Source organism: Ooceraea biroi, chromosome 4 (genome assembly GCF_003672135.1).
Source record: "Ooceraea biroi isolate clonal line C1 chromosome 4, Obir_v5.4, whole genome shotgun sequence".
In the NCBI taxonomy this organism is placed as follows: Eukaryota; Metazoa; Arthropoda; class Insecta; order Hymenoptera; family Formicidae; genus Ooceraea; species Ooceraea biroi.
In genome coordinates, this window is record NC_039509.1 from 603855 (window position 1) to 628561 (window position 24707).

The window sequence follows — 24707 nt, forward strand, 5'->3', positions numbered from 1 at the left end:
AAAATTGCACTTTGAATAAAGAATCGGACGCAAGATTGTGCTCATTTGCGTCGATCAATCATCAATAGAACCGCTATGGTGAACCAGCACATAGTCTACTTTTCGTTACCATGAGACTTCGAGTTTAATACACACGCGTTGTTATTTGAATGACAGATTACATAGTTGTTAACTAAGCATGCGACTGAATAATCAACCTGAAATTCCTGTAACAAAAAGAGGTATGGTGGGATATATATATATATATACACGTGTATGCTGCTAAATGTATAGTTTATCCGTAAATGACGTGTTCGCTTCGTATGTTGTTGGTCCGTTATGTACGCGCTATGATGCAGCGAACCGATTTCGTATAAATCGAACGCTTCAATTATGAGCATTGTTGCATACGTATATTGTAATGTAATGATTGATAAAACCAGGGTACATATTAATATATATATATATATATATATGTATATGTGTAACGCATTAACACGGTGGTTCATTTACGTCACATGCGAGCATCGTCGTGAGCAATGAACGAAACAGTTACATTGTATGTATTATAATAACGGACCGCGAGGCGCGATTATATTGTAAATAAACGGTGGCATATTTCACCAATTTCGGTTGTCGAGCACGTGCTATCATACGAACGTGTAAATGTATTGACCCACACAGCACAGAAGCTTGCAGCAACGTTGTTGCAAGATTCTGTGATGTCTAGGAAGGATTATATAGTAGGGGAAAAGGGAAAAGTAGCGTTGCGTGTGTGTAACATTGAAAATATATTAATAGAACAGAAAAAAAAATAACGAGAAGCAGTAACTCGATACTAGACTGTCATAGATTTATCAACTATTATTATTATTATCGTTCCTGCCTATTCGCAATCTTTGACTGCAATATCTGGTAAACATGTCGGACCAACGTCGTTGTGAGCACTTAGCTGTATTAAATTTCAACAGCCGTTACAGCCTCTCATTGTCGAGCACCACTTCCTGAAAAGAGGAAAGAAAAGATATTACATGCTTGGACATAGGCACATTTGGCCTTCTCTACCAAGTCACAAAAAGATTAGATTTCTTGTTCGTATATCATGTTTATATAAGATAAATGTCTCTCTTCTCTAGATGATAGCGTTAGCTATAACACGTGTAGCTACTCTATATATTGCATACGTACACGTAGAAGGAGAAAATTCAATTATTCAAGATTAATCAACCTTGACGTGACTAAACGATCAATAGTTTCTAACTTGCGATAAACGCAAGTGTGATTTCTCCGTGTTTCAATATATAATAAATTGCTTCGTGAGAATTAAAAGAATTCGACACTAACAATCTCGAGTCATCTGTATAATTGAAGACGATGTAATGTAAAAGAAGAAGAAATCTGGTGCTCGACCAAGTGTAATAATTCTAGACTTTTATCCGTAGCATTCTCTGGTATTTTATACGTACGCTCACATCGACAAGGCTTGTAAGCAAATCATCACCGAGACGAACGATCCGTTGGAGCGTTCCGGTGATGTTTCGAAAGAATACGATTTTTCGAAAAATTAGTTTTCGAGATACGTCGGACTCTCTCTTTGTGGATACGTGCGGTGCATTATTGATAGAGAGCAGATTTCCTTTAGCCGCGGCTTTTCTCGAAATCCGCGATTTCTTTTTTTAGGGAGTGCGAATTATCCCTCGCGGGAGAGACTCAACGGAAAACGGAGTCAGAATCGAGCGGCATGTGCATATATTTCACCGGCACACCGCAACGCGAGCAAATTACTATTGTCATGGCATATGTATTAGACTACACCGACGATAATAACACTAACGATTAACAATTACAAAATAAATGTTGCCTTTTGTCACATCGGTAAAATGAGCAAGACACTAATGAATTATGTGCGATCAATAATGTAATCTACTGTATATTATAAGTGCTGAATACCGCGCGATCACATTATTGTACAACGTCGTGGAGATTATTTCGTATGATTATAAATGATATGTGTGTTGCGTTGATGTGGTGACGCACCCCTATATTGCCATAGGGCTGTGAAATAAATCAACCGTACACTCTCTTCGGTACTCTTGTGTCATTTTACCCTTAGTTTACGCGACTGAGGACGACGGACATCGAGCCGACGGGTAATTTTGGCTCCGCGGAAAAACGTGGAACCAGTCAATGTACAATATTTTTCTTTATTATTAATATATTATAGCTTACAATCACAGTATAAATGCTAAATTTACACGAGCAAAGCTGACACGTTGATTAGCGCCATGTGCGATGAAGTATGTCGAACGAACATCGGGGTAACGATATCTCTTTGCATAAAACGACGTTCGATACGCGAATAAATGAGTTCTCCCGATTCAATCCGAGGAGTTACGTCTATCTTTATCATCAGATTTCATCATATTTGAATGATTCAAGATGCTGGCGTTGACCCCACGTTTAAACTGCTGTTTTGTGCTACTTTGTGCAACATATTAGCGTGTTGCGTTGTGGAAGCTATTACTTCAGCCACGTTTGACACACCTTTCTTGTATGGCACATGAAAGAAGTACAGCATAAATCCTGCTGCTAACAGTAGATGCATCCCCAGAATTACAGCGACGTATATGATCCTATGTTTCCCTGCAAAATCAATTGGCGATTCTATTTATTTCGCTTGGTATCACATTAATATTTACAAAATTCATTTGATCGTTTCTTATACTACGTTATGTTAACAATATTTGCATGTCTTGTTTCTACCTGCAATAATTGGCAATAATGATCTGAGTAAGACACCGCCAGATAAGATCGTTGCCAGTATGACTAAACACCACTGTAACCAACCAATTTGAATTGTCCACAGAAATGTCACTGGGATATATATCGCCAGAGAATAGCCATATAAGCATAACAATTCCAGAAGACCGGGAACAGCTTGAGACTAGGGAGGAAGATTCAGATTACATAATAGACATGGAACATTCGGATAGCGAGATAATAAACCTTATGGACTAGTACACAAGACGAACAAAGGACAAAGCTCCATGACGAACCTCGATCAGCTCTTCTTCCGTGTTTCTCGAGCTGCTACTCCATTTTAATGTGCCCCACAGGGCTATTGGCAATAACCAGGCATATAAAAATATAAAAGTAGCTGCGTACGACACTACGTGGAAGTCATATTTCCAATGATACTTGGCGGAGTCAGCGGTTTGTAAATAGTTAGCCATATTTTCGCTGACCGCAATGGAGAACACCAGCGTCACGCATATCCAGAACGGACCGTACAAATCCGGATTCGGTCTGATGTGCGTTAGGAGATAATTGTCACTACCGTGCGGTATCATGGATCTCTTGAGTCGTTCCAGAACATCGTTCGTATTGACATTGAAAAACTTTTGATAATATTCGACGGTCCAGAAGCTGTGCTCGGTAGTAGCTGAAAGAAACATTTGTAGATAAGACTTCATGAAATGATCTCATAGAAAATGAAAATAAATTTGTATTCATTAAGCGTAACTAACAGTTGATGTAATCACTAACCTTCGCTTCTGCCCGGTATTCCTTGCAAATCCTCTATAATGCCAATGCCCGTAGAATCATTTGACAGGTTATTGAACGGTTGAGTAGAAGCGCCTAGCTGTCCCTCGGCATTGCCAGCGTAACTTATTGATGGGAAGTCCTGAAAGGACATAAATTGCGGATCCGTGTTTTTTGGTTGACCGCCGTCCATCGTTTAGCGTGAAATTCCTTTTTATTCTCGATTTGACATACGCACTCCGTTCGGTTAATCAATGTATCTCCATGACATTCGTGACAGCTCACCACGAAGTAGAAATGACACGTACTATTTGAAATTACGGCTGACTCAATATTGACTCGTACTATTACCTCGTTTCTCTGTCAAAAACAGTGGAGGCTCGTAGCGGAGTTTTCGAGAACTAAAAAAATGGAAGTTTATACGCCAGATGCGATAGAACAAGGGTCCAGTTGACGTTTCAAATGCTACATATATCTATCTTTTTTTCTTTTCAAAAATTAGTTCCTAGAATGTCCGCTACGAGCCTCCACTGTCTTTGATCGCCAGGTGAGATAGTAGTACAACTCAATGTCGAATGCGACATTACCGACAATCTTTGTAGCAGCTATTCTGCGACGAATGTAATTATTGACAGTTCGAACAGTGGCACTATACGTTTGTGATATTTTTGCTCGCTTTTTTTACGACCAATCTGTTAAAAGGTGCTAATATTGTAGTTACATTACAATGCGTATTCTATATTGACTGGAAACAAATAGGAGGAACCTGGAATTTGTAAGAAGGAAAGGTAAACATTAGCGCAGTTAATATTTTCAAGAGAAATGCCTTGTCTTTTTTACGTTATAACCTACACGAATTCTGAGAATTATTTCGTTGCTTTTCACGTACAGTTATCTGCGATTTTTTATTTTTGCAGATATTAATTTTAGATGAATTTATTTCTTTATAGATCAGGTGATGCGCGTTCTTGTAATTATACAATCTCCGTGAAAAAGGAAGAAGGGAAGCTACAACGATGTTGCTGCAATCTCGCACTTTTTTGAGCTATGTTAGGAACATAAATTGGTATCATATCGATCAGTTGTGTATATATCAGATAGGACTAACTAGAAGACATGCTAGTATTTTAATAATGCCCAAGTATGGTACACGATACAAAATACATACGCTTTCGAGCTCTCAACGAGTACTTGCTAACAGAAAGGTGGATAAGTACGAAGGCTGCACTTACGCAAAAAGATTTTCATCCGATACAAAGGCCAAGAAGGACAAGCTTGAGAAGAAACTGACTGAAGAATCTCAGCAGAGAGTGATAGAACTAAATGAAGAGAAATTAGGTAAATTAAAAGAAAGAGTATTAGATATAGAAGCAATTAGTTCTACCGACGAGAGGGAGGATGAGAAAGGAGAAGCTACAAAGCTTGCTGAGAAACAGTCCGAGTCTAAGGAGTCTAAAGAAGCGACAAAAGACGATATTACATCGAAAAAAGGTAATTTTAATACTCGAAGTACTAATTTATACCTCAGATTACTGATTTCTGACATTTGTAGCGAAAAAGAAGGTCAGAGTTAATAAGTCGACGTCGTCGTTGGAACGTAATTTCATTACGCCTGTGAGAGCTATGTCAGACTTTTTATTGAAGCCATCCGATTTGGAGTCTCTACCGAAAACGAAGAGACGTTCCCCGTATGAGTTTGAACCGCCCATCACGGTTTACTGGAGGAAGGACGTCGAGGCTAAGTAAGATAATTATTCATGAACGCGATTGGCTGTGTAATACCTCGTACATTGCACGAAAGTAATTCATTTAAACGTTGAAGCATTATTCGTTTGCAGAGCTCTGGAAGTTTGGGGGTCTCAAGAGGCCCTCTTGAAGGAACGTCTGAAGAAGGAAATTGAGCGGAAGATCTATCAACAAAGTAAATAGTCCCGCGTATACGATTTTCCACTTGCTCGATCCAGAGTTGTTCCTATGAAAGAAAAATTGATTGTCTCTTGTCAGGACAAAGAATGATCGTGCTTAGAAATCGTTTCATCTTACGCACAGGCATATTACTGACATGACCTAATAATATGATAGGAACATCCTCTTGAGAGAGCAATAAATCCGTACAGAACCTAATTGAAACCTAAGCTTTCCGTCGTAGATCTTTTTACGGTCAAACGAAGACTGAGGGACTACAGGCGAGAAATCGGCAGTAAGACGGAGATAGTTCAGAAGGAAGGCCTCTTCGGCAGATCCGGCAAAGTAGTACTGACTGCGATAGTAATGTACGTATACGTAAAAAAAACCGAGTGTATATTCGTCATTAAATTTTAGATTGTTTCTAATTATTCTATTTCTTTCTTTCCAGAAATGCCAGTAACTTCTTTTGCAAATTGATTGCTTGGCTATATACTGGGTCGCATAGTATGTTCTCCGAGTGTATACACTCCGCAGCGGACACTTGTAATCAACTGATTTTAGCGTATGGGATCCATAAATCGGTGCAGGTAAGTAACTAACGCGAAGAGTGCTAATTTATTTATTAACAATCTTGATCTGTCGTGCTTTCAGAATCCTGATCCTGATCATCCGTACGGTTACACGAACATGAAATACGTATCGTCATTGATATCAGGCGTGGGTATCTTCTGCGTTGGCACGGGTCTTTCCGTCTATCACGGGATTCACGGTCTCCTCTTCCCCGCGCCATTGGACTCTCTTTTCTGGGCGTATTTCGTCCTAGGCGGCTCCTTGCTATCCGAGGGAGCGACCTTAATGATAGCGTTGAATTCTATAAAGCAAGGTGCGAAAGAGAAGAAAGAGAGCTTCAAACAGTTTGTTCTGGAAGGACAGGATCCATCCGTGAACGTTGTACTGATGGAAGATTTCGCAGCTGTAAGAATTGTCGTTTTTATCTTTTGAACCCGTTTGTCATCTGAATTTTTATCTTAAATTAATCGAGAGAGTTTCATTAGTTTGATGATAAAGATTTATTTAGTGAAAGGGAATATCCTTATATATTGAGAGAGAAGACACTTGTAATAAAACTCTCGAAAGTCTCCTTAGAGTTAAGTGTTTTATGCATTCAAAAATATCTAATCCTCGTCGTAGGTACTTGGAGTCGTTGTCGCAGCTGGGTGTATGGGCTTGACCTCCTATTTTGGGAATTCAATGTTTGACGCAATCGGTTCGCTCCTCGTTGGCGGACTGCTCGGTGGAGTGGCTTCCTTCATAATTTATTCCAATATCGCTGCGCTCGTAGGCAGGAGTATTTCGCAAGAGGATCTCGATAAAATTAATGCCCAATTGGAGGCGGACATAATGGTAAGCGTCTCGAGAGTTGGCTGTCTCGATATCTCAGTTGTTTAAATGCATTGATTTTTATGTCATATGTCAAATTCAGGTGCGCGCGATTCACGATGTGAAGGGTATTGACATGGGTAATAATTTAGTAAGGTACAAAGCCGAAGTAGACTTTGACGGGCGGGAACTTACAAGATTTTACCTGGATAAGCATGATCTCACTGCAATATTGGAGGTACTGATTATCCTGTTTTTATTGAAGTTGTAGTAGTAACGAACAACGAAATAATCGTTTTGTTTTTATGTAGGAAGTGAAAAATATGCAAAATATCGATGAGTTTGAAGCGTTTTTATTGGGACTTGGTGAAAATATCGTAGACATGATTGGAGGAGAAATTGATAGAATAGAAATGGAGTTAAAGGTGAGCACACAAAGTTATATATTTGCATAAACAATCTAAGATGATTTGTGATAATATAAAATTATTAGCAATATTGTATAATTCACTCCATTATTTGTTTTTACTTTCAGAAAAATCATCCGGAAATACGACATTGTGATTTGGAGATCTTATGAAGATTCACCTACGTAGCTTTTAAGTTAAATTTGAAAATAAAATTGGATGTAAATTATTCTTTTAATGTGTTAAAGTAATTACTTCGTAGGCATTCGTAAGATAGAAACTGTGCTTTGTTTAGTATCGAAGAACAATTATTTTGTAAATTATGTCTTACATAACTTGTGTGAACTAAGATTATTACACACTCAGTACAATAAAACAACTGAAATTTCTTAGAAATATTGCAATGTGTTTATCCTCCATTCATCCGAGAATTAAAATAAAAAAAATCCTTATTGCACTTTCTTAATTTTCTATTCCTCTTTTTATATGTAGTAAGCATAACATCTTTTAATAGGAACTTGACTAAAATAAAATAGTCTTTCGTTTATTTTATTCTACTTTTATCCTTTGAAACCAATTAATGAAAAATATTGATACAAATTAATAAAATAGAAATAATTCCACTAGCGACAGACCGGTGCTTTCTCGCATCGATTCCTTTAACTGGTTTCCACAGAGCCGCATGATGACAACAAAGCGTTACTATGAGCGCGTTGTGGCAGACCAGGCAGACCTTACCCTAGTCGACACGACAATTTGATACAGAATTAAGCCATTAAACATACTCAGAGTTTTGTTTTGTGTTCTCTCGATACAATCGTTAGTGTCATATTTCAAATTCTTTTCCAAAGAAAGCTCTAGGAATTGCGTGTACGTTTGAAATTTGTTGTGAAATGCTTGCGAATCGATAGAAAGGCGGATTGAACAATTGATGTGTCTGAGTCGAAAATGTCACGCGGAAGTCGAACTTCCCGTGAACGAAGATCTACGGTTGCTGAACCACTCGAGCAGGATGACAGCGAGGATGAAGCGTCGGTTCGCGCTGCGACGAATAACAGTCATGCGAGACGTGATAGCACACCGTTGCAGAAACGATGGAGCAGCTCGGAAGAATCAAATCAACCTTACAGCCGAGAAATTAAAGTTTGTAACTTGTATTGTATTGGGATGATTAATAATTAATCGAAGTTCGCGTTTGCTTGCTGTGTAAAAATTAAACCAATTTTTATTAAGCGCGAGTTGATTCCTCACACGGCAAAAATAAAATTGCAGTGTTCGCAATCAAGACGATTATTTCCATTAAATTATTGGTATGGTAATCTCGTGAATTGTCAATTGTAATAACAAATGGTCATTGCGTTCTCTTTATTCAACATCTCAGAGCTTGCCTTTGAAAGGAGACAACACCGAAGATACAGAGACCGAGTCTCCGGACGTTAAGAGTAATGACGAACCCCATAGAAGTGAGAAACACGCTCGTGGAAAAGCGCGCTATTCTGACGTGCATGCGAGTGAAGAAAGAATCGCAAAGTCTCTTGGAGAGAGAAGGAGGAAACGCAGTAAACGGATTGAAAGACGGAAGCTTGGAGAACGGCCTCGCACGGCAGATCGCGATCGTGATCGAACCGACACTGGATCTTCCACGAGACGCTATAATGGAGAAAGTAGCCTCACCGATAAGTCACGAAAAAGAGACAAGAACATTTCTCGAGGTAAAGAAAGATTTTCTAGCTTTCCAAACGTAAATAAATTCGAATTCATCACTCTCACAAAACTATGAATTCTCGAAAATAAAAATTATGACTCAATAAAATACTTTTGTATTTTGAGATTCTTGATTAATTAATCGAGAATTAAAATTTTATAATCTAAAACGTTTGGTCAAAAAGAAATAAGTATCTTAAAGTTTTACAAAGTTACAATGTTAACAAAATCCTCATGTTTGCGAAAATGAAATCTAACAGATCTCATTTTCACACGGAGATTAATAATTGTTCTAGGAAAGCAAGCGGACGATGAAATGCCTATCACGGAGATTTTAAAGAAAGCTCAAGAAAATGCTCGCACCAAGTACGAGGAACCTGTACCGCTTCTGGAACTGTCTACGGACACGATCTATATTCAAGGCAGGAGTGGCTTTAGCGCCGTGAAAATTGGCGGATTTAGACGTGCTTTGGAGAACGATACGACGCGTGCGACAAAAGGTGGAATGGCAGACGATCGCGATTTCGCCGAGACTCAAACGCACACACTCATAAGGGTGGCAATTACGGCCCAGAAGTTCTGGAAACGCACAGGGCTCGTTTATCAGGGCCTCTTGGGTGGGATGGCGCTTTTGCATTTCATGATGGTGAATGTCTCCTTTTAATTGTAGCAAGTATTCTTTGACTAAGAGAAATTGGAATATTGCATTTATTTTAAAAATAAACGTCACCTGTGATTTGCAGATTCACTTCTTTTTCGACACTTCGAGAGAGTTTGTATCGAATTACTCAATTTTTTCCGAGGCGTATGCAAATATATTCTCCTTCTTGATCACTCTTTGTGTCATCTCTATCTTCGATAAGTACGCGCACTTGCTTAATGTTTCGAAAAAAACTGACGTGATTTGATGTATATGTGTATCAATTTCAGGCAAGATATTTACTGTTCCAGATTCGATCTAGTGCGGCTTGATATGGATCACTTGCGCGAGATTTATGCGGACCATGCGAAAACTGCGCTCTCCATTCCACTTTACCTAGTAACGTTCGGTCTTCATCAAGTGTCGTCGAAGATCGATGATCAGTTAGCTTTGGCGCATTATTATAACAACAACGAAACCACGTGGTCAAATGTAAGAATACCGTAACGATGAGTATAATTAATGTATAATTTATAAATGGCAAAAGTTATTTAATTATATGCAATTTGTATGAAAAGAGTACGTGACAATTTTTTAGAACACAATGTCGGAAAACTTTTTCGATGAATTAAACGGCTGGCAGAAGATAACGACGACAAAAGACCTGCTAGCGGTTTTCGCTTGGTTGTTCGTCGCTCTCGGAACGCGGGATAACATGCTATTGATGCATCTCGAGTCAATGGAGAAGTATGCGAGCGATGAGGAATCCCCTACATGATGCGGAATTCCCTACATGATGCTCGACAAACGCGTCGAATTGCGATGAACATTTAGAAAGTTGTTCCGCGTCGGAGATTACGCGTAGAAATTGATTTTTATGAAATACTAAAACTCAGAAATATTTTTCAAATGATGATTCGTTCTCCTGAATATTATATTACTTACCCCATCCTTGATGCAAAGAATACGTATTGATATTTACAGGATATTTACAGGTATCAACGCAACGCAAAGGAAAAGTACAGTTTAAACATTTATTCGTAACAGAATAGCGTTTGATATGTACAATATGTATAAAGTTTACCTACATGCTAATCGATAATATATTTATATATATATATATATATATATATTTATTTATGTGTACATAATAGCAAAGAGAGGACAATAATATATATTAAGATTAAAATAACATATGACACAATACAGTAGTAAAATATGTTTGGACTTTCTCGAGCGCGGCAATCGGCAGAATCCGCAATTGAGAGATAATAGTCGTCGTTTCGGTGCTGTCGGTGCCGAAAATAAATGACGTATCAAAATTCTTAAACGCGAACGCGACGAGAAGACAAATGGGCAATCGTCGTTAAATACGTTAGAACGGAGAGATTTCAGTGACTCGCAATCGCTGATTCAAGCGGCCGCGCTCTCGTTATACGAGAAAGGAAGCGTTCGTTATTATAAATAATGTGCAAAGGCTTGTACTCATTCGCGAAGCAACGGATAGATATATACATGCCGTCTGGGTGAAATTTATTACACGCTAGTCTCTCTCTTATTTTTTCCCTCGCTGGTTCTTCCTCAACAATATACACCGCGCCGCCACGGCATTTTCTCTTTCACGCGTACGCTAAAATATCTCTGAGCTTAACAAATATATCATCAAGGCACTGTTTACAGTTCTATCCGATGTCTAAGTCGAGTTTAGTATCGTCTTCGCGCTGCCAATCCGTCATCGCATTTATGGCGGATGATAATCCGATTACTGCTTGTCCATTGAACGCGCGGAGAACGCGTAAAGAATCGTGCACGTAACTGGATTCGATGATGCGCGCAATCCGATTGCAGAAAAATTGACATTACTCGACCGGATCAGATCTCTTTGTTACGTGGGAGAAGTTAGACGATTGTATATGATACGCGAAAGAATTTCTCCTTGTCATGGCTTATCACTAGAATCACTAAAAATCGGTACACTTGACCCGAATGAAAAATTGTGCAAATTCGCAAATGGCAGTATCGAGCGAAGTCGTCGTTTACGCGAAATTTTCGTCGAGCTTGTGTAAAAAATATTACGTTCGGCGGAGATTAGCGGGTATGTATTTAACGTCACGTCTGACAACGCGTTATAAAAAGGGGTCCGAGTTCATTCCTATCCGCGATAAAATACCACAGAAAGTATTCGTACTCCATTGTCACAGCGAGAATTACAATCGCGCTAGTCATAAATTACACAATTGATTTGTTGATCACGAATGATCTCAGACGCATATTCGAGACGATTTTACTGGTCCAGCGTGCAATCCACACATTCTCCACATTTCAAAATCGTTTATGTTTTCCTAATTTCTTGCGTGGCAACGCTGTTTTAGAAGACATTAAAGCCAGATTTAACTCGGAGCAAAGTATTGCTCCGATCTCGTAAAGATTCCTGCAACCACGCCACAAAGATAGTATCATTACAACGTAAATGGAAAGCAAGAACAAAGTCCGTCGACTTTTGGAAGTAATTCTCGTTCTAGAGATTCTACGTTTCCCTTCGCGTAATGATACTATTCTTGAGGAAATGTTCGTAGTTTAAACCAACTTCAGTGTGCAGACAACGGCGACAAGCACCTCTTTTATCTTCAAATCGCGATCCAAGACGATGGCTCGATAGGTTCCTACACGTGTTTTTATCCTTAAACTTTCACTTCTCCCTTCGATTGTTCGTCCAATCGCGAGAAGCGAGACGATATTTCGTGAAGCCAGCACGGTTTCGTCTTCGCCGCTTCCGTTTTCACTTTGTTGATGCCTTTCTGAGAGTTATGGAAAGAGGAGGGAGTCGCAAACGAGGGTTTGCGGCCGCGGATGAACGATATCCGTCGTCCAGGCAATTCTGCGGTTGCAATTGCGCGTCCTCCCGCCCCTACTCCGACGATCAAACGGTCCCCGGGTTGTTCTGCATATACCTGCACCACGACTGGCCGTTGTTGTTGCCCTCGGGGCATGGAAGCAATTCTCAGTCATCGAAGTCGTGCCTGAGCTTTATATAAAGGCAGGAGCCGAGAACGATGCCGAAAAGCTCGAGAACTGATAGGCCGAGTCCGACGGCGCCCAGGATTATCAAGTGGTCCTTCGTCGTCTCCAGGAACTTGTAAATGCAGCCCTGATATATAAAAAATAATAAGATTTATCGATCTGCAGTGATTCGCGTAATAACGCTGCTTCATTCAGCTTTACAAGCTCGAGTTTTATGTTGATTTATCTCAAAACTAAATGTTTCGAGCTAAATGTGCAAACTCGCGGATATGACTTCTGGCTATATTTTATTTCATGCCAATACCGCGTTAAAAATTGCAATCTTATCCTAAGATTAGCCAAGAGAAAATAGATTGAACAGTATTGAAGCAGAGTTAATATCGCATCTGATAATCAGGTAAGGAAAGCCGGAGAGAAGCTCGAAGCCGCGGGACATACCGTGTATTGAATATTGGAAGGATGATCCCTTTTCCCGCAAAGAAATGTTGGCGTCTTGCAGCAGCTGTCAGGCACGACGCTGCCGTTCTTCAGGACCTTCTCATCCTTATGCCACTCGCTCACGAGCCAATCCTCGAATCTTAACGCTCCGCAGCATTTGAACTGCAAATTTCGGTAATAACGTTTTCTGTGATAATATGGAGAAATAGAAAAAAATGAACTAAGAACTCTCATCTTTTACATACATATATACTTTCTCTTTGAATCGTTATAATATCAAAAAGAAAATCTGATTGATTATTAAAAATTTTAATGATTTTAAATAAAACAATATTCCTAAATTTTGAGTTTATCAAATTATTATAAGTATCGCGTTTAGTCGGAAAATAATTTCGATTTTTTAAAACTCGTAAAATAGGAAAATAAGATATCTTGAGCCAAAAAGAACACTAGACTTTCCACATAATCTTGATAAAAAATCCTTATTTTAACGAGGATCACGTTAGAATAAAAAAAGATGATAGGCTTTTAGCTACACTGACTAATAGCGACAAGCTCACCCTTCTTATTTCCCAGTTCCGTTGTACGAAGTGTGCAATAAAGCACACGCGGATAACGCAGAAAGGGGGACGATGATAGCGGCGATAACAACGATAATAGCCGTGCACGATAATAACGATAGCGGGACGCGTTGTACGCCGGAACATCGCGGAGTCATTCAAAGGGGAGGACGGGTCCGAGGAAGGATGGAGAGGGCAGATTAATGGAGGTGAGAAACGTATTCCGGCAGCGGCAGCAAGTTAAATGGTAACTTTAATGCGGGCACGTAATCCCGCGGGATTCATCGCGCGCCGGAACCATTAGTCGCGATAAACACTTCTGCAGGCCCTTTACACGTGCAGGTGCTACGGTCAACGAATCCCGTCCGTGTCCTTCCGGAACATGCACAATTTGGCGTCTCGCCTTTCTGGACGCGACGCTGGTCGGCGATCTACTCCAAAGATCTACGAAACATTCTTGATCCATTAACGATCCGCGTTTTCAGAATAAAGAGCTTGCGAAGGATGATTACAGAGATTAACTTGCGGATTATCTTCTTTCAAGATTCATAGAATATTCAAACATTTTGCAGGCTGGTAGCTCAATGCGTTTGCGTAGAACGGCAGGGGCTACGGCTGCGATCAATTATTCACCGTCCTCTAAGCGGATGCCCCGGATACTTCTTTTGAGGGGGAACGCCGGAAGGTAGAGGTCGAGGATCAAAGAATCTTCTAGGTCTTCCGGAAAAAGGGCGCGGAACGCATTTGCACGTGTAGACGTGTACACATTACATATGAATGGTATATCAGCGGCGCAAAAGAAACGTGTAAAAGATGCGCGCGAGTGATACAGAAAACACATCAGATTTTTTTCTCCGTAACAATGCGATTTACATGAATCGAAATAGGAGTCGCTCGATCTTGTCTCTTCGTCCCCGGAGCGAATCTAAATCAAGACGAATGAGCAGGAAATAAAGGGTTGCGTGGAACCCCGGCGAAAACCGCGGAATGAAAGACACATCGATAAACTTCCGAGCACGTTGCGAATGCGAGGGAGAGCGCGCGCGCGAGACATTTATTTCCGTTCACGGAGTCGTTCTAAAAATTTCCGACAAGCGCTGTCGCGGATAAAACCCGATTTCCCGAATGGAATGAAATGCTTGTACACGTAGATCCACCGCGTGTATAAATAAAATACTGGATCCTGAATTTCCCGCTCGCCCGACGGCTTCGCCAATTTCGGCGGAGGATGGGGAAGGGTTTAGCAGTGAGCGCCCGGAAGTACGGCGTGAAGAAATGGAAACGGAAATCCTCAGACGGCCAATGAGACCCGACAGAAGGGTGAAATTGCGGGGCTCGATTTATCAGAGCAATGGCATAGAGAGAACGACTCAGCTCCCCGGTCCATTATCAGCGCCGTAAATCGCATCACGCGTACTTACAAGCCTAATCCAAACCAAGATGTTGCACTCGACATAAAGTGGATCCAACTGGAGAACGGACGTGATTAATACCTCATGTGACTGACGTTAAGAACAACTTTCTTAAGAACAGTATGGCGATTATGTACTCGATTAATATTTTTCGATTGTGACTCGATTATGTTTAATATTTTTCAAATATATAAGTTTATTAAAAATATACCCGTCGGTTCAAATAGAAATCCTCAAGATACGAACCAATTTAATCTTTTGCTGTTATAATATTTTGCGCAATCTTGCAAGTCGCGTTGCGCAAGTATATTTTGAGGATAAAGTGCAAAGTGAAGATATCTCGCGAAAGCGCGGGACGAAAATGTGAATTTTTCGGCGCGAATTTACTACGGCGCTAATCGATTTATAGCGAATGGCCGGAAACTGTTCCGCGACACGATACGATGATTTATCGCTGTAAAGTCTCTCGTAAGAGAGTGCCCCATCGTCCCGACGAGGACGTAAATAAAACCGCTGCCAGGTGATATCACGGGAGCCGCCATCGAGTCATTTTGATTCGATGCATTCGTAAATTAACGTCGAGCACTGCGAAGTGACGCGGGTGCGGCTTACTACCAATCAAGGGGATGAAAGGGCACGGCATGTCACGGCAGCATCATCGCTGTGAAAGATGAATACCGTTATGGATCGAATTAAATGATCGATTCACATCTTCATTGACGGAAAATCATTCCCGAATTGATCGAAGGACGTGCGATTACAAGGACACTCGCCGTTTTCGGGGTAGTCTCTATTTTCCAACGGCGATCGTGTTACGCGTCGACGATGCATGCGAAATGTTTTCGTGTGTATGTAAATGCTTGACGCGAGTGTCGCGTTGTCGTATTTCTGGTAACGTCGCAACAAGCGAAGCACCATCGAGGCCACCGGAGAAACGTGCGCGCGGGGACACAACGGGTCAGGAAATAAAACTGACAACGAGAGAACCGATACGGAGGGAAAAAGCAACATCGTTCGCTTCGCAAAACTGTTCGATGGCAAAGGTTTCGTTTCCACCAAGCCAAGAGCTTGAGTCGGTTTGAGAAATGGCCAAAGAAATTCCTCCCGATGGCACGATACTTACTTCTTTCTGCATCTGGTCGATGGCCGCCGTCTCCCTGGATCGTACCGAATAGTTCTCGAGGAAGGTGCGGTTCAAATTCATCTTCAATTCTGGGCCGACTTGTTCCTCGTAAAGACGCGCGAGCGCGCCGACCCCGGCCTCCAGCACGAGCACCGCCATCACCACGAAGACGTACTGCGGCAGAAAGAAAGAACGGGGGTGAAATTAGAGCCGGTTGAAACAACGTCGGACAATCTTGCCGGAATTGCGCGGCGATCTCCGCTTGCATAAATGCCCCTGCCTCGGCTAATGAAAGGGACGGAGCAATGAAAGAGCACCGAATGGCTCTTCCAGCTAATTAAATGGAAACCCTGAAAAAACCTGTCGAACGAATTCTGCGAGCACAATGGAGGACTGCTTTCAATAAAAACCGGTTTATTCCCAGGTACATGCGCGCTCGTGCAGTTCCACGTCCCGAAGTACATTTTTTTTAGAAACCGTGCGGTGCGAGAGGAAGTTTTTGACACGGTGACATCCGGGCCGTGATTTCGCAGACCCGTGTGTCGCTTGGTTCTCAGAGCGCAACGCGCGTTATGTAACGATATTTATTTCTCGATGCTCTCTCAATGCTCCCGCACGGCCTTTTCGTGTGACTGAAATCATCGATTCACTTGGGATCCAAGGTATAAATATCTTTCGTGCAATGCCACCCTCGCGCTGCAGCCGCGTGCAGCGGCACGCATGGCATGTATTCCTGTATTCCTTCTCCGTGGAATGCTAATACAGAGGCAGCGTCCTAAGCGAGCGATGTTTAATACCGTGTTCTCGCATAATTTGTAATACGGATTTACGGAGTCAAGTCAAGCGCCGGAACGTACCAGGTGAATCGCCTCGCTCGCTTGGAGTCAACGTGCCCTCTTTCTCATGGAAGAGCGAGCGACGTATTAAAATTGCGTAATGCTTTTCAGACTTTTCATGAATACAAACCCCCGGCGAGAACCGGCGCGTGCTCCAGGACGGTCCCGGTTCCCATGAATATTCAAACCGCGGCGACTAACTATCGCTCGTTCGAGAGATTTCGCGGCAGGAACGCGCGTTCAGCGCAGGAAAATCTTTTCTTATTTAATAATACGAAGTTTATTAATACCGCTTCTTAAATATACATTGCGGCATCGCGATTAGCGCTCCTGAAACTTTTCGTCGAGCTACGAACACCGCGAGAGAGTTAGATCGACGAAATATACCGCCGAGAGCAGAAGAACAGGACGAGAAGGAGGCGGAAGAGAGGGAGAGAGAGCTGCATCGGCGGCTAATTTGTGATCAATTCTCGGTGTCGCCGGGAATTAAGCTGTATCATGCGAGATGAGTAAAGGATGCTTTCGTGCAGGCACTTAACGAGTTTCGAACTGACGCGTTTAGCGACGAAGAGAGAAAATAGCTATTTTCTCTCCATTGCACCGGGAGATAGATGAAAGTTCGGTGAACTTCACGATTTGAGTGTTTCAAAAGAAGGCAGCTGCGCGTCGCGTTTCGCGAAACGTTCCGTCTCACAGAATTCGAAAGTTCTTGGACCCCGTTGCTATGAAATATGAAAATTACGCGTTACGTTTTCTCAACCTGAAAGACTTTGGGGCGGTTTGCAAATAAGTCCCCCTCAATTGCGACCGGAATGAACTGTGCGGGACATACGTCGTCTTTGCGAGAGACCGCCTTACCTCGGCTTTAAAGCTGATTAACAACGTGCTCTTTCAGCTCTCTAATTAGATCAGGGCGTTCAAGTCGAGCATGTGTGTGCGCGCGTCTGTACGTGCATGTGCGCGAAATTAGAGCAGCCGAGAGACCGAGAGACGGCGCGCGCAATGATCGATCGCGTGCACGCGCGCGGAGACGAAGCGAAGTAAAACACGGAGTTCCCTGACGGATGACGCAATAATGCATAATTCGCAATACATTAGAGCGCTCAACGAGCGAGCAAACGACGCGGGGTGAACGCTCGCTCCGTCGGTTTCCATCTTTGTAATCGTTAGTCAGTATCCGTTTCAGTCATTACGTCAAGCACAGAGAGGAAACGAAGACGAGCAGACAGGGATGAACGCAGATCGCGATGCTCTTCCGTTTCCTCCCTTCCCGCCGTTTGCTCGGAACCGACTGCGTCGGAGTACACCGAGAGGCCTGTGACGTCTGAGTACACCGATCGTATCTCTATGTACTACCTAAGTGTACATACGTATTAATACCTAAGTCAATAAATCGCACGGGGTATATAATATATATACGTTATGGCGAAAACGGTTACGGCGGGAGGGGGTGGGAAGAGGATAGGAATGGCAATCGACAGTTTGGGATTGGTGAGCAAGCTGACAGTGAACGGGAGAGACGATAGATCAAACGCACCAATTGCTTTCCCGCTATACGGCCTTCTGTGTATCGCGTACACGTACGCGCGAGTGATGATACACCGAGAGGAAAAGCTCGAACGTGCCGCATCCTGGAATAATTGTCAAAGACCGATGCTTTCGTCGCGAGTGCTTTCGCCGGAAAACGTGAAATCTCGACTATCCGATAAAGTTTGTAAAATACGGATCGTTGCGCGGTGTCACGCGAGCTGAGATAATAAAAAGTGATCTATGAAGATAAAAAAAAGTGACGGGAAGAGACACGCGTCATAAAATTGGATATCTAGATTCTGAGATTTTTCATTTGCCTCTATAATTTTTAGTACGCGACTGAACGTAGCGATTGAATAATCGCTGATAATCTGAAATGCCAAATTGCAAAAGCGAAGAAAATATTACCTTCCCATAACGCTTCGGAGACATAAATTTTTTAAATCGACAAAGACATTCATCTCCTCGCAGCGCTCGAAGCGTAGCTGCAAGATCATGATGAACATCGGAAGTTGCAATAAATTTGGCTAATGTTTTTAATCTCCTAACACGGATAACGTATTCTATTGTGTCTGTCCGACGTAGCGCATAGCGCAGCAAGATAAACTTCGTCTTGGGATTACTGTCACGAGACATCGAGAATGTAGTTTAAGCTGGTCATGGTTCTTGGACTTAACACGAGCCTGCGACGGAAACACGAGAAATCACGGAATTGCGAGCTGCATGGAGAAGACAGACTGTGAATATACGGATGAATACTACGCTTGATGAGATGTCAATTACAACTAGTGCTCCTGGTGAAGACCGTAATGGAAAATAACCGCACGCTATCATTCGACGCTGTTGATTACCCGTTTGTTAACGAGATTTGTCCATCCGTTAGATGCGCCTGCAAATCTCAGAACATTTTACTAAAGCGAGCGTATAATAAAATTGCTATCGTTCAAACATCGCCGTTTTTAGATGTTTTATTCGATAAAACGTAGTTAAAAAAGGAAGAGATTAAATGTTTTTTCATACGCGAAATTCCAGATCAGAATCTGACTTAGAAATGCTGAGCGCTCGATGCAAAATCGAGCTGATCGCAAAAAAGCCGAACAGGCTCCGTACTTGACTTTCTCCGTACATCGATAAAGTCTCTCTCCCTTCCATAGGATCTCCATCGTGTTCATTATCTGGATTTACCTACCTACCATCAGCAAAAATTTTAATTGAGCGCCATATAAGGCCGCGGCTAATGAGACGATTCGCTCGTGCCATTCGTGTATGGGTGGTGAAAGGGAGCAGGACCAACGGGAAAGCCGAGGCAAAAGGTTGTCGAGCAAGAAGGGAGGAGGTGGCCTTCTTGCGCCGAGAATCGCCGATAGTTTATCGCCAGCACGGTGGATTAAGCTCGTTACTTTGCCGTTATTAAGAAGCGAACGACGTTTCGGGGATCGTAAAAACGAGTAATGACAGTATTATATTTCATATCAATAATACACCCTGCGAGAGATTAACATCCATACGGCACTTATTAAAACGGTAATAAAGTAGCACAATAAATTCGGGTGTTCCCAAAAGCGATACGGGATAAAACCGTATACGAGCGCGATAAGAGCGGCGACATCGAGCAAGATAGGAGCGCAAGCTGTTGACTGGTTAAACCGTGAACGCGCTTCGCGTTCTTGCGTTGATTATCGATAGTTTCGCTAACAACAACGTGACTTGTTATTTTCTGATTATCAAGGCACGGGAGAGAGGGCCATGTGAAGGCAACCGCTATTACCAGGCCTGTCTTCTTAGAGGGAAACTAACGGTTGACTCGCTCCAGCGGTATCAGAATTTGCCAATCAATGAGTCGGCTGTGCGGTAAAAAGCGTTACAATAGTGCTGACACATGTTGTCGCTGGCTCTATTTTGTTCCGTTTGTATTCCAACATTGTACTCGTATTCATTAGCACCGTTGTCGTAACAGATATTATTTTCTGCCGTAACAATGGTCGTTGGCGGAATTTCGATGCACGTCGCTCGTCAAATGTCCCCTCCCTCCGTCTTCCGCGCTTCCTTTCAACTGCGAATCCTCTGATCATTTTCACGCATTGTCAGAGAGGATAATTATCAGTTATCACGTTTCGCGCGTTCGGAGCTTCGCGATTCCAGGAGGAAAATGACCGGTGTTTAAAGCGTTTTATTCTGCAAAACGCCCCAGCTGTGTTTCCCATCTCTGTAGTTGAACAACTAGCGGCTCTGTTATCTCGCAATAATTACGCAACTCGACAACTCGAGAGCCAGAAACGTAATTAGGAAAAAAGTTACCGGCTCCGCGACAGCATCCGCAATAAGCGGAATAAAGCGGCGCGCGAGACAACAGAACGTTACCGAGGGAGAAGGAGAGAAAGAGGCGGAAGTTAAGAAGAAGGAAGTTGAGAAAATGCTAGGAGAGTAACTTCTCTCGGAGATCACCGATAACTTTGTTAAAGGCGGAGTAAAATCGTTATTCCGCCATCGCGAGGTACGCGCGCGCGCGAGCACATCCCACGCGGATGCGAGCTCACGAATTTTCCGCAGGGCGGAAATTATGCTTCTCGTCGGCGGGACAGCGACTACAATCAGACGGGATATTGTTCGTTTTCGCGACGCTGAAAATTCGCCGGGCACACGTACACGTGCGCACACGTGCGCACGTCGGGAACACAATGAAAATACGAGGAAAAATTTTGCATCCCGCCGTGATTGCAGCGCACGATTTTCCACATGAATTCCCAAATTCCGCAAGTGTCGCGGCAACGGTACAACGAATACCTTTCTCTATCGTGTCTCGTTCTCTGGCACGATATAATCCCAATATTGAATTTTCCAACGAAATTGTTTGGCTCATATTGCAGTGCGGCTTGTGTATCTTGTTCACCATTTGTCAACAGAATTGAATATGAGCTAATGCGGCTTAATGATGCAAAATAAATTCGAGCTTGATGCATCTTCGTTCGTATGTGAAGGGTCGAATTGAATGGTATATAAGCAGGATAACATTGAGAGTTTCCTGAGTGGTAGCTAAGGAGATGCGATCCTCCTCGAAAGGCATGGAAGCGCGCTTTATTCCTTTCGAGATCCGGAACGATCGAAGGGAATGAAGGCATAAAAATGAAACAATAATGGCTAATACCATGCAAAGTGCTTCGAGCCCGTCGTGAAGCTCTCAACTTTATGCCTTTGAATTAAATTGCCCCGTGAACTTGCGCGGCTGTTATTCCAAGAGCGGCACGTGCGGAAATACGACGTGGCGTATCTATTTTTATGTCGCATGTTACATAATACACTGCCTTCAACGTTCTATTATTAAAAGCTTACACGATAAATTTCCCACATAAAATAAAATAACTCTGTGGGTTCGCGTTTCGCGCAACTCGCGCAAAAAAAGTCGATGTATCCTTCAACGAGCTTGTTACATTGTACAATGTACATTGTACAAAGCATGAAATAATGACATCGTGAGTTAAAAGCGAATAATTCCGAAATATTTGTTACTTCTGCCGCGTAATATCTGTCCAATCTGCGAACGTAAAATACTCGAGATTCAGGGGTTAATACCGTATGTGAGATTAAATTATTCGCGGGAGTATCATCCACGTGAAGTGGCAATTAAGAAAGTAACGTAGGCCATTAAGTACGCGTCGCGCTGAAATATGTCAAGTAACGTGCAAGCTGCACTTGCCGTGGTAGAAAAAAGACGAAACTTCCGACGAAACTTTATTAAGCTATTACGAATGCCCTGTCTGAAGGGCCGTCGAGATAATTAACGATAAGAAACAAGCTCGTTTCGCGAGCGGCGTTTTCCCTTTCGTCGCGATTGCACGCGCGCCCGCGGAGAGACAGATGGAAGAAAGACGCAAGAAAATGTCGGTTACCGTTCGTTCCGTCCGTGGAGTACCGAGGGAACTGCGCAATTATAAAGACATTAAATCTGACGAGAGCTCGTAGGGCCGCGGCTCGTTTCTCATTGAATCTTTACTGCCGCCGAAGATTGCCGCACCTGCAAAAAAGGGCGCGACGTTGAATTCCAGGCTCGCCTTACGAGCAATTCGCTTCAGATAACCCGGAGGCATCCGTCTCGAAACGTCTCGTATAACGAAGACCACCCACTCCAACCGACAAGGCGAAACGAGGAATTTTATAGGAATACATTCGAGTCGGACGAAGTGTCGGCGCATCGCGCGAATTCATTGGTCCGAAAGTGAATCTCGTCGTTGAACGTCGTTCACTGCCGCGGACGAACGTCTTTCGCGTTCGATACGTCGCGAGTAAGGCAAGATCGAGATACTACGGTGAATGAATCTATTAATATGAAACAGCTGCAATCGCGTTCAGCCCGGCAGAGCTTCTTATGTCAAGAGAGCGTTTTGTCTTAAAATGTTAAAGCGATAAAACGCTACGTTGCTGGCAGATGAAGGTTTCTAATATTATTTTTTAGAAGAATTTATCGTTATGATAACATGGTTTATTTTTTAAAGGGAGAATCAGTTTCCACAGAATTATGGAATACTGTGTTCTCGTTCTTTTATAATAGGAATTAGTTAATGCTGTGTTCTCGCGTTCCCGAATACCCGCGTATGTACAACTCAATCTGTAATCGTATGTACAGGAAACACGTAGCGCTTTCGCGCACGTCTTGGCGCACAATCTCAAGATTCACGATCGAGGAGGTCGTTATTCTTCGACGTGGACACGTTTTAACAAGGTGCTCGCCATCATGCTTCGAAGATCTCCGTTTACGTCCCATCGTAACTCTAACGAGCTTTGTCATGTGCTTTCAAGAAGAAAACTCTGTCCCGAGTTCTTCAGATTTCACCGTCAATCACGGGACGTTGTCAATTACTTAAACTTGTATAAAATAGTATGAAAATATACAATCTTCTTGTGTCTCAGTAAATGACAAAATCAATTACCGTAAATTTATTATTATTATTAAATCAATTTTTATCGCAAGTTTGCACAAAAAGTATTATACATATAAGAAAAACTTATATGCACGATAAATTATTCCTTCTTCAGGATCTGCAAAATCAGCTGAACAAGAGAATTTAGAAGAGTGATGCCTGGAGACATTCATACTCCATTGTATCCCTCTTATTGAGCCTTTAAACCAGCCATTACGTGATTCCTGTGCAATTTCGCGTGTATCATCGATCCGGCCTCGACAATAAACATGCCAAATAGCATTTTGCGGTTTGCGATATACCTGTCGAATCGACTCGCTCGTCTTCTTCCCCTCCGGCGGCTTATTGTACGTATGTGTTCCCGCATAAATTGGCCACGGGCATCGCAATCGCGGCGCGTCAGATACTTAGAATGTAATGCGGTCTCGCCCGGAGCATTCGGATCGAAGCACCCGAGGGACGTTAAACTGGTTCAGAACCAGTCCGAGGCGTCAAGCTCCGCATTCGTAGATCCCACCGCCGCGATACGTCATTCCCGCGATTGCAAAATCGAAAACGTGGACTGGCGGCGCCCGAGCGCTCCAAAAAGCCGACGGCGTTCCAAAAAGTCGATCGCCACTTATTTTGATTGCGACTTCAACCGCGTTCCATTCGACGTTCTACTTCGCCTTCGAGAAGCTCGAGAGGTAGGATAAAGTTCGGAGAGATCGGCTCGGTCGGGATTTCTATCAGTGCGCGGTGAATCATTATCATGTCCCTTTCCTTCGAGCGGACTCTGGAGAAAATCACTTTCGTACGTTTGGATTACAGCTCGTATGTATTTATTAAAGGATCACAAATCTGCGCGGCGCGGCGCCGCTATCTAATGACGTCCATTTACCATTTAATAACATGCACCGTAAATAAAAAGAAGATCAACCGAGTAAAAGGTCCACGAGCTACGAGTAGTCTCTTTTGCATCCGTTCGCCGGCACATCGGCTGGATGTAATGTGGAGTGGAGTGGAGTGCGCGAGATGCGCTCGGGAAAGTCTTATGCAATTAAGATCGAACGGATGGATAGAGTCGTGATTGGAGAACGCGCAGCGACCGCGCAAGTAGTAGTATTACCTGGTGATTAGTGACGGTTGTTACCGGTTGATTTAACGTTTCTTTTGCGCCACGGACGGCAAGGCACGCGGTATGCGAGCCTGTCGAAGCGCAGGCGATTTATCACGTTGGCAAAAGCGCGGGATAGCCGTTCGATGTCCGATAATGTGCGAAAATAATCAGAGGATTATGGTTGTAATACTGTTGTAAACGGCCGATTAAA

At 42.6% G+C, this 24707-nt stretch overlaps 4 protein-coding genes across 5 annotated transcripts in view; 2 read left to right on the top strand and 2 right to left on the bottom strand.

Moving 5' to 3' along the window:
• Positions 1 to 751: 751 nt before the first annotated feature.
• Positions 752 to 3855, bottom strand: LOC105283590 (protein YIPF1). The gene is made up of 4 exons (XM_011346464.3): positions 3526 to 3855; positions 3036 to 3421; positions 2743 to 2923; positions 752 to 2622 (listed from the first exon to the last, which is right to left on the bottom strand). Exons 1-4 carry the CDS (start codon positions 3713 to 3715, stop codon positions 2414 to 2416), a joined length of 966 nt encoding a protein of 321 aa, XP_011344766.1. The 5' UTR covers positions 3716 to 3855; the 3' UTR covers positions 752 to 2413.
• A 275-nt stretch (positions 3856 to 4130) lies between these two features.
• LOC105283592 (zinc transporter 9) lies at positions 4131 to 7609 on the top strand. Its single transcript, XM_011346466.3, has 11 exons — positions 4131 to 4310; positions 4473 to 5013; positions 5075 to 5264; positions 5361 to 5443; positions 5672 to 5795; positions 5879 to 6017; positions 6082 to 6405; positions 6622 to 6834; positions 6914 to 7048; positions 7122 to 7235; positions 7346 to 7609. Exons 2-11 carry the CDS (start codon positions 4539 to 4541, stop codon positions 7388 to 7390), a joined length of 1842 nt encoding a protein of 613 aa, XP_011344768.2. The 5' UTR covers positions 4131 to 4310; positions 4473 to 4538; the 3' UTR covers positions 7391 to 7609.
• Positions 7610 to 7709: 100 nt separating this feature from the next.
• On the top strand, positions 7710 to 10681 carry LOC105283591. Its single transcript, XM_011346465.2, has 6 exons — positions 7710 to 8360; positions 8599 to 8929; positions 9218 to 9567; positions 9665 to 9783; positions 9873 to 10053; positions 10160 to 10681. The coding sequence occupies exons 1-6, from the start codon at positions 8166 to 8168 to the stop codon at positions 10337 to 10339; spliced, it is 1356 nt and encodes a 451-aa protein (XP_011344767.1). The 5' UTR covers positions 7710 to 8165; the 3' UTR covers positions 10340 to 10681.
• Positions 10584 to 24707, bottom strand: part of LOC105283599 (CD151 antigen) — an 89441-nt gene continuing 75317 nt past the window's right edge. For both annotated transcript variants that reach the window (XM_011346492.3, XM_011346493.3), the window contains exons 5-7: positions 16116 to 16289; positions 13021 to 13182; positions 10584 to 12709 (exon numbers count right to left, since the gene is read on the bottom strand). In XM_011346492.3, coding sequence (XP_011344794.2) covers positions 12563 to 12709; positions 13021 to 13182; positions 16116 to 16289 — 483 coding nt within the window. In that variant the 3' untranslated portion in view covers positions 10584 to 12562. The remainder of the gene's footprint in view (positions 12710 to 13020; positions 13183 to 16115; positions 16290 to 24707) is intronic.

Excerpts from the sequence above, each read along its gene's own strand:
- LOC105283590 (XM_011346464.3), bottom strand. The coding sequence starts at position 3,715 with ATGGACGGCGGTCAACCAAAAAACACGGATCCGCAATTTATGTCCTTT. Across the intron at positions 3,422-3,525 it reads AATACCGGGCAGAAGCGAAG|CTACTACCGAGCACAGCTTC; the intron begins GTTAGTGATTAC and ends TGTTTCTTTCAG. Across the intron at positions 2,623-2,742 it reads ATTATTGCCAATTATTGCAG|GGAAACATAGGATCATATAC; the intron begins GTAGAAACAAGA and ends TTGATTTTGCAG.
- LOC105283592 (XM_011346466.3), top strand. The coding sequence starts at position 4,539 with ATGTTGCTGCAATCTCGCACTTTTTTGAGCTATGTTAGGAACATAAAT. Across the intron at positions 6,835-6,913 it reads AATTGGAGGCGGACATAATG|GTGCGCGCGATTCACGATGT; the intron begins GTAAGCGTCTCG and ends TGTCAAATTCAG. Across the intron at positions 7,049-7,121 it reads ATCTCACTGCAATATTGGAG|GAAGTGAAAAATATGCAAAA; the intron begins GTACTGATTATC and ends GTTTTTATGTAG.
- LOC105283591 (XM_011346465.2), top strand. The coding sequence starts at position 8,166 with ATGTCACGCGGAAGTCGAACTTCCCGTGAACGAAGATCTACGGTTGCT. Across the intron at positions 8,361-8,598 it reads CTTACAGCCGAGAAATTAAA|AGCTTGCCTTTGAAAGGAGA; the intron begins GTTTGTAACTTG and ends TCAACATCTCAG. Across the intron at positions 8,930-9,217 it reads AGACAAGAACATTTCTCGAG|GAAAGCAAGCGGACGATGAA; the intron begins GTAAAGAAAGAT and ends TAATTGTTCTAG.